Here is a 14,245-nt window from a genome sequence, read left to right on the forward strand (position 1 = left end):
ATTTTTGACTACAACAGGTACATACTTGTTAGTCGTTAAACATTTGTTAATTTTGGGGTTGTTTTTTTTGGGGGGGGATGTAAAAAAGCAGTTCTGCCATTGCAAAAAAACAACAAAAACAACAACAAAAAAAAAATCTGTTTCAATAGGGTAACAAAGGAAGCCTCTTCCCTTTTTTTCACACCTTTAGATGCCACAGTTGCTATTGACCTTGGTATCTAAAGGGGTCAAGTGGCCAGGATTGGAGTTATCTCTGGACCCTGCCATGATAGGGGCATGTTTGCTGTCAGTTACAGCTGACTCTCGCAGTTGATGGCACAGAAACTGTTCATTTTAAAGAAGTGAGTTAGAACTGGATGGAACATTTGTGATTTTATGTTCCGGAGGTGAGCTGATTATCACAAGTTTTTCTTACCGTGTTATAAGTAGCCTTACGTATTGTCACCCAGCCAGAGCTTATCTCATTTCAAATTCTCTATTGCCACTCGATTAACAAATTAATAAAATAAAGAGCAAAATTTGCATTTGGGACAAAAAGTTTGGTAGGAAGGATGGATGGTTTGGTGCGAAGGATGGGGGCATGCAAAAAAATTTTTTTTTTGTCTTAAATGGACACAGCATCAGTCTTCAAATTATAGATAGATAGATAGATAGATAGAAAACAGTAAGTGTGAATGAAGGTGCTTGCCATCCCTGGGCCCCTAGATTTATTACGGTTTTTAAGAAACATCCCTGGGATCCCCCTACATTCATAATCCAGCATTTTCTTTTTAAATCCTCAGATGAAATAGAAATAGTGTATGAAATCTGAAATGTGTGTTATAAGCGTAGATGCATTTTTAAAAAGGGGTTGTCCAAATAAGACGTAATGTCCATGAGTAGGCAGTTCAAATTCTAGACCTTAATCCACTTGAGATTGATGTCGGCTGAACATTTGTTTGGCCAACAGCTGTTTCTCTCGAATGCACCATAACATTCCCCTTTATTTTCCCTCAGGAGTAAATGTTTGGGCATATTGAAATCTAACATGCTGATCCCTCTGCCTGCAAGCCCGCATACACATAAGATCGTCGACCAATCCTAATAAAATCAACAGGTTTAGCCATTTTTCAGCTTATGTGTATGGCTAGCTTTATAATAATTTGACAATGAAGAAAAAACTGCAGTGTCCACATATATAAAGTGTATATAGACGTAGCCACACGTAATTATAGCTCTAACTGCTGTCACGGGTATCTCTAGTAAATGCTAACAGCAAAAGACAAATACTTTTAGGCTGTTTTCACACATTGCAATTTTGTCACTATCTTATATAGCTTCGCAATAGTTACATAAATTATCCAGTTTTTCAAAAGACGTGCATCGTGAAAATTTTGGCAAAACCATGATACGACACATCCTTATATATTTATTTTAACATTTTAGCAACTATAGGATCACTCTGCAGAGATCTTTTTTTTTTACTTTGAGAATAGAATTATTTACTGTTGATTGGTTCAAAATTCGGCTAACATAAATGACAGCAGGGCCAGCGAGACCCAAGCAGTGTTCTAAAATTGTCTGCAATTCATTGGTAGTTCTAGAGAACTGATGATTTGGAATTACCCAGTTATATCTATTTCCCTTTAGGTATGTGTTAGACATAAGCCATGTTCTGCTGCTTGTCTATCCGGTGATAATTGGACTATTCCAACTAAATCTTGACTAGGAAAGTTGAATTAAGTCATATCTGCATACTAAATACTATATATACAGTGAAGGCTATACAATAGATAACAAAATACACATGTAAATTACTATTCTAAATTACTAAATTACTAGTACTAAACCCACAACTGCCAAATAAGTTACCATGCTACTGAAAGTCCAACATACATGTATTTATCCATAATCTTTTATCATTTCCTATATGTGTTTTAATACATTTCAGAATCTTCACATGTAAAATCGTAGATTAGGGAATATCAATTGAAATTGTTCTAACACATTTTTTCAAAGCATTCCTCAGTTCTAGATTTCTTAAACTGTATATTATGGGATTAAGTAATGGGGTGACCACAATGTACAACAAAGATAGTAGTTTGTTAATATTAAATGACTGTCCACTGGAAGGAACCACATACATAATAATCAATGTTCCATAATACATACATACTACTATCAGGTGGGAACTACAAGTGGAGAATGTTTTATATCTCTCATTTGTTGTAGTCATTCTGAGAATAGTAAGAATAATTCTAACATAGGACCAGATGATAGCTACAAATGGCCATAGGGTAATAAAAAATGAGAAGACAAGGGCTTCCACCCTAACTTCAGTGGTGTCTGTACAGGAAAGGCTTAAGATAGGCTCTCGATCACAGAAGTAATGATTTATTACAGTAGCGCCACAAAATTGCAGTCTGCTCATTAGTATAATTGTTCCAATAGTAGCCATTAAACCAGTCACCCAGACACACAATGAAAGGCAGACACAACATTTTTGGTCCATGATTGAGGTATAATGTAAAGGACTGCAGATGGCCAAGTAACGGTCATATGCCATTACAGCAAGAAGAAGGCATTCAGTAGTTGCAGCAGTTCCAAAAAAATAAAACTGTACAAGGCATTTTGCAACAGAAATAAAACCGTGATCTGCCATTAGTAAATATAACATGTTAGGTATAATGTTGGTGGTCAAAAGGATTTCACATGCAGACAAATTGCTAAGGAAAAAATACATGGGATTATTAAGTTGCTTACATGTGACTACCAAAGTTATAATTAGAACGTTTCCGGAAATTGTAAAAATGTATGTTATCAGAAAAACAATAAAAAGGAAGGTTTTAAATGTGCGAGGTATTTCAAATCCAGTCATCGTGAATTCTCTGATGTTAATATCTGTCTTGTTCCTTTGCATGATCTAGAAGACAAAAATTCATATTGAATGAATAGACTATTTTAATTTATTGTATTTTGCTATGGTTGATCAAAATGTCATCACAAATTTTCATACATTACACCGGTCTGGTTTTTGCGGGACCATCCAGCGAACAGAACTACAAAGAGATAGGGAGAGTTATGCAGATTTGCATAAATGGGATGTTTTTAGCCCGTTTTTGAGGAATTACCGATCAGAACGCAGGTTAAAATGTACCAAAATTTTAGATTCAAAATGTAACACAATTATTGTGCCACACGTTGAGAGAAATGGGTTTGTAAGTATATACAATGGATATTTCTGCTAAAAAATCAAACCTTAGTTGTGCTAAATACTCTTCTTATTCCATCAGTGTCATTGCCAGTTATTAATATTCCTAACCTTAACCTCGATTTATATCTTGGACCAGTGGGTAGTCAAAGCAGATATTTTACAAGATATATAGAAATATTTATCACAGAGCTACAAGTCCCTCCTTCTCCTCTTTCTGTGTCTTATCTTCTTAGGTTTTACACAGAATTCAATGAAGTATCTGACATATGGCAGCTTGGGAGTGAAAACCTTTATATATAAGGTAAGACATTTACTGTATTTGTAATCTCAAAAACAATAGTATTTTAATACAGCATCTTTAGTGATATCTTCTCATAACTGTATTAGCAATCACAGTCAATGTTCTCCTTATCCAACCTGAAACACAGGGACATTTTGGAAAAATGGTTAAATTAATACAAATGTGTAATCAGCATAATTAATAAAAAGCTGAAATTTATATAAAAAAAATGATTTTGGGAAAGAAAAGAGTTTAATGAAATCACTCACAGTGTCGGAATGGCCCAGACGATTCTTTAGTGGGCCCAAGCTTTGACACTATAATGAGCACCAATGTCCAGCAGAAGACATCCCCATTTAGAGCAGACTTTGGAGTCAACCACTGGCCCGCAGGGCCTATACCTTATGGGTTTATTCACAAATAACCTATTAGACTTCATTAATGCTGGTTTTATTATAACACCTATTATGAGAATGGCTATAGATGACTACATTCTTCTGGGTGATCTAAAAAGCAAGTAAAAAATTGTGCTATGGTAGCATAGAAAGTGAGTTTATTGACCAGAAGCACCCAACATTGCACTAGGATATGCCACTAGGATATGCAAGTGGCCCAAACACTGTTCTTGCACAGGGGCCCTCAGCTGTCTGTGGCAGCCACTACCCTGAGTTATGTATGACCATATGTATTGACCATATGTCTTCCACATTGAAAACATGTTAAACATATCCTAATGTTCTAATTATTCACTTCAGCCAGTCTGGGACTGAATATATAACAAGTGAAATCCTGGCTGCCTAAGTGCAAAAATTCACAATGTTTCCAATTTCAAACATTCTTGTTTTTTCACATTTACTATGTCTCTCCTTTTCTGCATTGAATTTGGCTCCCAATCGTCGCTCAAACTTGAATTTGGCGCACAAAAAGTTAGGGACCTCTGCAATACTTTTAATCAGCTATTTATTCTTCCCTTGTAAGGTATGGTAGCACTAAATGTATACAGTACCTCCATATTTACCTCTAAAATCAGTATGTATCATATTAATACATTTCTAGATTAGTTTTTTGCACCATATTTCTCCAGCAAATTAGAAGCTGTTGTCAATTAGTTTGTCAGAAAAGTCCACAGGAGAGACAAACTAGCTTTAGGCCACTTTCACACGCCAGTATTTTGGTCAGTATTTTAAAAAAAACAAAACCAGGAGTAGGTACATAAAATAGGAGAGGTGCAAATCTTTCCATTATAGATGTAGGTTCCACTTCTGGTTTTGACTTACAAATACTGATGCAAAATACTGACCAAATACTAATGTCTTAAAGGCATCTTAAAACCATGTCCTTTGTGCTGCCCCAACTGAGTAGTGACAGGCAGTATAAAGTAGTGACAGTCAGTGATTTTAGCAGTCCGTTACTTATGTGCCTTAGTGAGGGCAGCACATCAAAGATGACAGGTTCTCTTTAAGAGTGTGTTCAGAGTAATATGAAACAGTGGACTAAATACTAAAATGCGTGTAGGATAGGATGTACTATAGCAATAAGTCTACACCAATAATGATGGGAAACATGGTAAAAAATGATAACATTTAAAATGAAAAACATGACATACTGCAGAATTCCTTACCTCACTGGTTAATAAACAGCACAAATGATTGCTGCACAATGGGTTGATAAAAAATAGAAAAGCTGTCTTAAATAGATGAGAAAATATGATGATACTCTCAGGAGGTAAATTATCTGGTCCTCTGATATCCCAAAATAACACATACACACGGACCTACGTGTAATTAAAAGACCTATTTATCTAAGGAATTATACCGTACATTATGTAACTATGCAGTCTGTTTTTATACTCTAATAACCACAATAACATATTAAGTCCTGAAGGACACAGATCATTTTGGCTTTCATGACGCAGCGTACTTTTCCATTTTTGCCTCACTGCATTCCATGATCTATAATTTTTTTTGTTGTTATTGACATTTCTGTGTGGTTTTATTTTTTGGGTTTTTTTTTGCGTTTCAAGTTATATAATTTTTTCAGAATTTTTCACTATATGTATCATATTGTTTAAAGGGGTTATCTTGACTTTTAAAAATATGCAGTAAAGCAGGGGATGGTATAAAATAATGAACTATCAGATACTCGCCACCTGAAATGTCCCCTGCTCTAGCGCTGATGCCCCGTTCTCCACCACTCTGGTCCCGAAGACTCCTGCAGCTGTCATGTCTCGTTCATTGGTCACGTGCCGCTGCAGCCAAATTACTCAGCCCTGTAGCAAGGGGGCATTTCATTTTATACTATCCACTGTTCTACTGCAGAGTCACAGCCAGCCCCTTTAATTTATAAAGAAACGGAATTTGTATATTTTTTTTGTTCAATTCAGCCATTGTTTTGTTTTAACATTGTTCTCCGGAAATTCTCTGTCACCACATTATAAGTGGCCTATCTTGTACATGATGTGATCGGCGCTGTAATGTAGATTACAGCAGTGTTTTTTATTTAGAAAAACAATCATTTTTGATGGAGTTATGACCTATATTAGCTTTATGCTAATGAGTGTCTTAATGAACAACTGGGCGTGTTTTACTTTTTGGCCAAGTGGGCGTTGTGGAGAGAAGTGTATGACGCTGACCAATCAGTGACCAATCAGCATCATGCACTTCTACCCATTAATTTACACAGCACATAGCGCTATAGCTATATCGCTATTTGCAGCCACATAAACACACTATAACGTTACTGCAGTGTCCTGACAATGAATATACATTACCTCCAGCCAGGACGTGATGTTTATTCAGAATCCTGACACTTCGCTAACACAATACCGACACTTCAGCACAGCAAGCGTAATCTCGCGAGATTATGCTGTAAACTGTCATTTCAAACGAGATTACGCTTGCTATGCTGTAATGTCGGGATAGTATTAGCGAAGTGTCAGGAGAATGAATAGACATCACATCCTGGCTGGAGGTAATGTACGGCCCCCCGCACACACCTCATCAATAAAAAGTTACTATAGTAACTCCGGCCGCGGGCCCCTGTTACTATAGTAACAGACTGTACTTACCTACCTGGTTCCGGATCGCAGAGGAGGTCCTGATGTCAAGCGCTGTGCGCAGCGCATGACGTCACAGCGCTATGCGCCGCGCACAGCATCGAGACGACAGAACTACCGCCGCGGCTGAAGAGGAAGGTAAGATTAGCCCTGACTGGCGGGGTCCGACTCCCGGGACCCGCCAATCAGCTGTTTTGAAGGGGCCGCAGCACTCGTACGAGAGCTGCTCCCCTTCATTCCAGTCACACTGTGAATCGGTGTCGGTGATTCACAGTGTGAGCGAGTAGTGGAATGAAGGGGAAGCAGCTCTCGTACGAGTGCTGCGGCCACTTCAAAACAGCTGATTGGCGGGTCCCGGGAGACGGACCCCGACACATCAGCTATTGATTGCCTATCCTGTGGATAGGCCATCAATGTTTAGGGACTGCACAACCCCTAAGCCTACGATGTAGCAGGCTTAGGGGGCCCATGGGACAGGATCGCAGATTGTGTGATGCTGTCTGCTGGGCCCTGTATCTAAGCCAATCACATGGTAGGCTTAGATACATGGCCCATGCGTGATCCTGTCTGCTGGGCCCTGTATATAAGCCTAGCACACTGTAGGTTTAGATACAGGGTCCAGCACACAGTAATCTTATACTGTATAAGATTACTGTCTGCTGGACCCTGTATCTAAGCCTACCTTGTGGTAGGCTTAGATACAGGGTCCCACAGACAGTATCACACATGGGCTCTGTATCTAAGCCTAACACATGTGTTACTAATGGGTTTTTTTTGTGTGTTTTCTTACAGGTTCGGTCGTTGGACTACTTCGATGACGGCTTTTTTTTTTATTATCAATAAAATGGTTAATGAGGGTTGTGTGTTTTTTTTTTTTATTTCAATAAAATATTTTTTCTATGTCTTTGTTTTTTTTCAAACTATATTACTACCGCTTTAGCAATGGCCGCCGGCTGATTGACAGCATCCATTGCTAAGGCGGGGCTTAATGTTAGCCGATGCAGAGGCGAACACTGACCCCCTTTATTACCCCGGTACCCACCGCCACCAGGGGTGCTGGGAAGAGCCGGGTACGATCCAGTACCTGAACATCTGTAGTGATGGTCGGCCACTGGGGCGGCCGCAGGCTGGTAGTATAAGGAGGGGAAAGGCCAGATACAGTGGCCCTTCCCACCCTGGTAATGCTAGGCTGCTGCTGCTTTATTGTATCTGGCTGGTTATAAAAAATGGGGGGGACCCCACGTCATTTAAAAAAATAAATAAATAATAATTGGAAAGAACGATGTCGGGTCCCCCCCAATTTTCATAACCAGCCAGATACAACACAGCAGCAGCAAGCAGCATTACCAGGGTGGTAGGTGCCACTGTTTTTGGCCTTCCCCAGCCTAATAGTACCAGCCTGCGGCCGCCCCGATGCCTGACCGTCACTGCAGATGGTCGGGTACTGGTTCGTACCCGGCTCCTCCCAGCACCCCTGGTGGCGGTGGGTACCGGGGTAATAATGGAGTTTAGTGTTGGCCTCTGCACCTGCTAACATTAAGCCCCGCCTTAGTAATGGAGGTTGTCAATCAGCCAGCGGCCATTACTAAGGCGGTGATAATAAATTTTAAAAAGATACAAGCACATAGAAAAAATATTTTATTTAAATAAAAAAACACAACCCTCATTAACCATTTTATTGAGAATAAAAAAAACGCCGTCATTGAAGTTCTCGTATCCGAAGTCCAACAACCGAACCTGTAAAAAAACACAAACACACAAAAATAATCAGTAACACATAAAGAAGCAAAATTATTATTCTTACCTTTCCTGGGTCCAGCGCTGGAGCCGCAATGTCAGCGAGCTGAGTCCTGTATCTAATCCAATCATGTGTGATACTGTCTGCTGAGCCACTGTATCTAATCCTATCATGTGTGATACTGTCTGCTGAGCCACTGTATCTAATCCTATCATGTGTGATACTGTCTGCTGAGCCACTGTATCTAATCCTATCATGTGTGATACTGTCTGCTGGGCCCTATATCTAATCCTATCATGTGTGATACTGTCTGCTGAGCCACTGTATCTAATCCTATCATGTGTGATACTGTCTGCTGAGCCACTGTATCTAATCCTATCATGTGTGATACCGTCTGCTAGGCCCTATATCTAATCCAATCATGTGTGATACTGTCTGCTGAGCTGCTGTATCTAATCCTATCATGTGTGATACTGCCTTCCGAGCCACTGTATCTAATCCGATCATGTGTGATACTGTCTGCTGGGCCCTATATCTAATCCGATCATGTGTAATACTGTCTGCTGGGCCCTATATCTAATCCAATCATGTGTGATACTGTCTGCTGAGCCACTGCATCTAATCCTATCATGTGTGATACTGTCTGCTGGGCCCTATCTCTAATCCTATCATGTGTGATACTGTCTGCTGAGCTGCTGTATCTAATCCTATCATGTGTGATACTGCCTTCCGAGCCACTGTATCTAATCCGATCATGTGTGATACTGTCTGCTGGGCCCTATATCTAATCCGATCATGTGTGATACTGTCTGCTGGGCCCTATATCTAATCCAATCATGTGTGATACTGTCTGCTGAGCCACTGTATCTAATCCTATCATGTGTGATACTGTCTGCTGAGCCTCTGTATCTAATCCTATCATGTGTGATACTGCCTTCTGAGCCACTGTATCTAATCCTATCATGTGTGGTACTGTCTGCTGAGTCATTGTATGTAATCCTTTCATGTGTGATACTGTCTGCTGGGCCACTGCATCTAATCCTATCATGTGTGATACTGTCTGCTCAGCCACTGTATCTAATCCTATCATGTGTGATACTGTCTGCTGAGTCATTGTATCTAATCATATCATGTGTGATACTGTCTGCTCAGCCACTGTATCTAATCCTATCATGTGTGATACTGTCTGCTCAGCCACTGTATCTAATCCTATCATGTGTGATACTGTCTGCTCAGCCACTGTATCTAATCCTATCATGTGTGATACTGTCTGCTGAGCCAATGTATCTAATCCTATCCATAGTTTATAGGGTCGTAGTGCTATAGATATGCTATGCTGTCTCCTATACACACTTTTTTTTTTGGGCGGACACATATGTATTGGGGCTATTTCCCCTGACATTTTAAGCCCTGAGGGTATGTTCACACGGCAGCGTCCGTTACGGCTGAAATTACGGGGCTGTTTTCAGGAGAAAACAGCACCGTAATTTCAGGCGTAAAGGCATGTGCAGGCGTCTTTCGCTGCGTCCATTACGGACGTAATTGGAGCTGTTTTTCCATGGAGTCCATGGAAAACGGCTCCATTTACGTCTGAAGAAGTGACAGGCACTTCCTTGACGCGGGCGTCTTTTGAACGCGCCGCCTTTTGACAGCGGCGCGTAAAAAAAATGACTGTCGGCACAGAACATTGTAAGACCCATTCAAATGAATGGGCAGATGCTTGCCAACGCTTTTGAGCCGCATTTTCGGACGTAACTCGATGCTAAAACCCCCGAATTACGTCCGTAAATAGGGTGCGTGAACACAGCCTTAGTGACACACCCGGCTGCTGGTGTTGCATTGTTGGGTCACTTAGGAGACCCAGCGATGCAGCTGAAAGCTGCGGACCATCGGCCATGAGGAGTTTGCGGGGGGGGGCCCAATAAGAACTTTTGCATCGGGGCCCATGAGCCTTTAGCTACGCCCTTGCATACCTCCCAACCATCCCAGATTCAGAGAAACAGTGCTGGATTGCAGGCGGTATCCCACAGGCGGTATGTCCCAAATTTAACTGTATCATCTCCCTAAAACTAGTTGGCACAATAAGCAGCCATAGATGGGGCTAAAAAACCTCCAAGACTACTTCTCATCGCTTCTCAGATGACAACGGCGTGAACGCAGTGGTGGATGCTTTACGTCACCGGGCCTCACTCGTCTCCTCTCTAGGTCAGCTAACTGATGGGGATGTGCCTCTCCCAAGCCGATCGGAAGACTTGGGTATTCCCGGTAAGCATGGCGCTGACAGATGCACTCACTACTTTTCTTGTAGAAAAGGCCCAGTGCATGAGAAACCACACTTCCCATCCTCCCTGGCCTCTCAACTGGCCATTGCCACTGATATTCGGGGTCTGACTGACATCCTGATGATGCTCCCTGACTCTATCATGAAGGGGATGCTGCAAACACTACTCCACAGCATTGTTTGATGCTTTGGAAAATGCAAGATAATGTTGATGAATTGGGTAACCGCACTGATCATATTGAGCGTAGAATGACAAAACACACCAGAGCAAATAATGAGTTCATGGATGCACATATTAAATAAATGATTGCATGGAAAAAAGTATTGGGACACAACCCTTAATCATTGAATTCAGGTGTTTCGTTTAGTCCTATTGCCACAGGTGTATAAAATCCAGCACTTAGCCATCTGTCTTTACAAGAATTTGTGAAAGAATGGGTTGTTCTAAAGAGCTCACTGAATTTGAGCGTAGTACTGTAATAGGAATGCACCGTTGCAACAAGTCTGTACGTGAAATTTCTTCTTCCCTAGATATTCCACAATCAACTGTGAGTGGTATTATTGCAAAGTGAAAGCATTTAGGAACCTCAGCAACTCAGCCACGAAGTGGCAGACCCCATAAGGTAACAGAGTGAATCGCCGAGTGCTGAGGCGCATCGTGCATAATAGCTTCCAACGCTATGCTGATTCAATAACTGCATAGTGACAAACTTCTTGTTGCATCAACATCTGCACAAAAACTCGAACCAAGCGTAGAATGGATTGGTGTAAAGCATGCCCCAACTGGACTTTAGAGCAGTGGAAACGTGTTCTGTGGAGTGACGAATCATGATTCTCTATAGGGCAGTCTGATGGGCGAGTCTGGGTTTGGCGAGTGCCTGGAAAACGTTACCTGCCTGGCTGCATTGTGCCAACTGTAAAGTTTGGTTGTGGAGTGATAATGCTATGGGGTTATTTTTCAGGTTTTGGCCTAGGCCTCTTTATTGCAATGAAGGGAAATCTTAATGCTTCGGCATACCAAGACATGTTGGACAATTGTATGCTTTCAACTTTGACTGTGTCCCAGTGCACAAAGCAAGGTCCATAAAGGCATGGTTGTGTGAGTTTGGTGTGGAAGTACTTGACTGGCCCTGATCTCAAACACCTTTGGGATGAATTAAAACAGAGATTTAGAGCAATGCCCTGTTGTCCAACATCCATATCTGACCTCACAATTACTCTACTGGGTGAATGGGCAAAAATTCCCACAGACACAAAATCTTGTAAAAAGCCTTCACAGAAGAGTGGAATGTGTTTTAGCTGCAAGGGGGAGCCAACACCATATTAATCCCTATGTATTCAGAATGGGATGTCATTAAAGCTCCTGAAAGGGTAATGTGTAGGTGTCCCAATACCTTTGTTCATATATTGTAGGTGCGGGTCCCAGATGTGGGATGCCCCTCTACCGGACATTTATAGTTTGGACTGGGGACTAGATTAACTATAGCGTCTATAGCAGTGGGCCGTCGGGTTAACTCACCCCCTGACGGCCGCAGCCATGGATCTGTGAGCGCTGGCTCGCATCTCCTTCCTAGGAGACGCCAGTGCTCACTTCCGCTCCAGGCCGCTGTGTCCCTTAGGGTGCGCGCACATGCTCGTGCCCGGTCTTAAAGGGCAAGCGGACGCACATTTGGAAATCATCAATATCAACTACACATGATTTTTCTGGACTATAAGAAGGGCCTGCCCTTCTGATACTTGCTTGAGCATTGTAAGTGTATCCCATGTCAGTCTTGCAAATGGTCCCTTAGTGTTATCTTGTTCCAGTTGTTACCCGTGCACTGTTACCTGTATCCTGTAGTCCGTGCTGTGTTCTTGTTCTGGAGCCTATTAATGTTGGAGTCGTGTCCTACTGCACCTGATGTTGTTTGCCACATCCAGTGTCATTTGTCACGTCCAGTTTCTTCTGCCACGTCCAGTGTCTTCTGCCATGTCCAGTGTCGTCTGCCACATCTAGTGTCGTCTGCCACATCTAGTATTATCCGCCACGTCTAGCGTAACCTGCTGCACCCACCTCCATCCGTGCTGAAGGCTTGGCCAATGTCTGGACTAGTTCAGGTACCCATGTGTTACGAACTGCTATAGACTCTTGTATAGACTGTGACTAGGCCAGCTGCCTCTCCGCTACGGCGGAGCGGCCTAGTGGGTTCACATACGCTGTGACCGTCACAGTACTCTCAGGCCATGGAACCCGCTGGCCAGCCCAAGACCGCAGTCCAGAAGATACAGACGGAGATGCATGACCTACGCACACGTCAGGATCAACACCTTGAGGCGGTAAATTCTATCATGGCACGTCTGGATCAACTCACTGTTCCACCTCCGGTTCTACCTCCAGAGGCTGTTCCTGTGCCACTGCCTGTTGCGCCTTCTGTTTGTTCCGAATCCACAGTTCCACTGCCTTTTCCTCCTCGCTATGACGGTGATCCCAGAGCCTGTAGAGGATTAATTAACCAATGCACAGTTCATTTTAGGCTCATCTCTTCCCCTCTGAGGAGGCCAAAGTAGCGTTTATTATCTCCCTCCTTGCTGGCAAGGCCCTCGCATGGGCGAACCCAAGGACCTGTATAGTCGGACCTTGCCTTGTTCCTGAAGTCTTTTCTTGCCGTGTTCGAGGAGCCGGGCCGAACATCTTCTGCCGCAGCCACTCTGTTGACCCACAAGCAAGAAGGTTCCACAGTAGGGGAGTATGCTGTCTCCATCCATACCCTGGCAGCAGAGTTGGCATGGAACAATGAGGCACTGGTGGCGACCTTTTGGCAAGGACTGTCCTCGCACATCAAGGATGAACTGGCATCCCGCGACCTTCCTTCCACCTTGCATGCCCTCATCCTGTTAGCCACTCGGGTTGACATGAGGATCCGGGAGCTTACTCAGGAGGTTCAACAGGAGAGTCGGAGTCACAGACCAGCACCCTCGGTCCAGAGACCACTATTGCCTTCCCCTAGTGCACTACCTGAAGAACTCATGCAGGTAGACAGAGTCCGGTTGTCCGAACAAGAAAATCAGCGCAGACGCTCCTCTGGTTTATGTATGTATTGTGGCCTTAAGGGTCATTTTGTGCGCCAATGTCCACAGAAACTGGGAAACTCCAGCAAGTAGGGTTGGTTGGAGAGGCAACTCTAGGTGGGCCGTCTCCAAACATCAAAACCTCTTCTAAATTATCGATTCCTGTGGCCATAGTCTCCAGAGAGACATCACATCCCTCCTCTGCCTATCTTGACTCTGGAGCAGCTGCTAATTTCATCCAGCAGGATCTAGTGGATCGCTTACATCTACCCACAGTTCTTCTGGAGAGACCTCTGGCTGTTGCGTCTGTGAATGGTGTACCATTGCCCGATCCGATTGTGTTCATCACGGAACCATTGACACTACAAGTTGGAGCTCTGCAATCGGAATAAATCACCTTCCTGGTATTACCCAAATCTATCAACCCTATCCTGCTGGGTCTGCCATGGCTTCGCCTACACGCTCCGGTTCTTGACTGGAGTTCCGGAGAAGTTCTTCAATGGGGTCCCAGATGCCATAGCCATTGCCTGTCACAAGTTCGTCCTGTTTTGCCCCCTCTGCCTCAGTCACTCTCCGATCTACCTTCGCAGTATGCTAGTTTTGTGGATCTCTTCAGCAAACGAGAGGCTGAGACGCTGCAATCATATCGG

At 42.8% G+C, this 14,245-nt stretch overlaps 1 protein-coding gene across 1 annotated transcript; it reads right to left on the minus strand.

The window, feature by feature from the left end:
• Positions 1 to 1,954: 1,954 nt before the first annotated feature.
• LOC142648767 (olfactory receptor 11A1-like) lies at positions 1,955 to 2,899 on the minus strand. The gene has a single exon (XM_075825478.1). It carries the CDS (start codon positions 2,897 to 2,899, stop codon positions 1,955 to 1,957), a length of 945 nt encoding a protein of 314 aa, XP_075681593.1.
• Positions 2,900 to 14,245: the final 11,346 nt, after the last annotated feature.

This window comes from Rhinoderma darwinii, chromosome 1 (genome assembly GCF_050947455.1).
Source record: "Rhinoderma darwinii isolate aRhiDar2 chromosome 1, aRhiDar2.hap1, whole genome shotgun sequence".
In the NCBI taxonomy this organism is placed as follows: domain Eukaryota; kingdom Metazoa; phylum Chordata; class Amphibia; order Anura; family Rhinodermatidae; genus Rhinoderma; species Rhinoderma darwinii.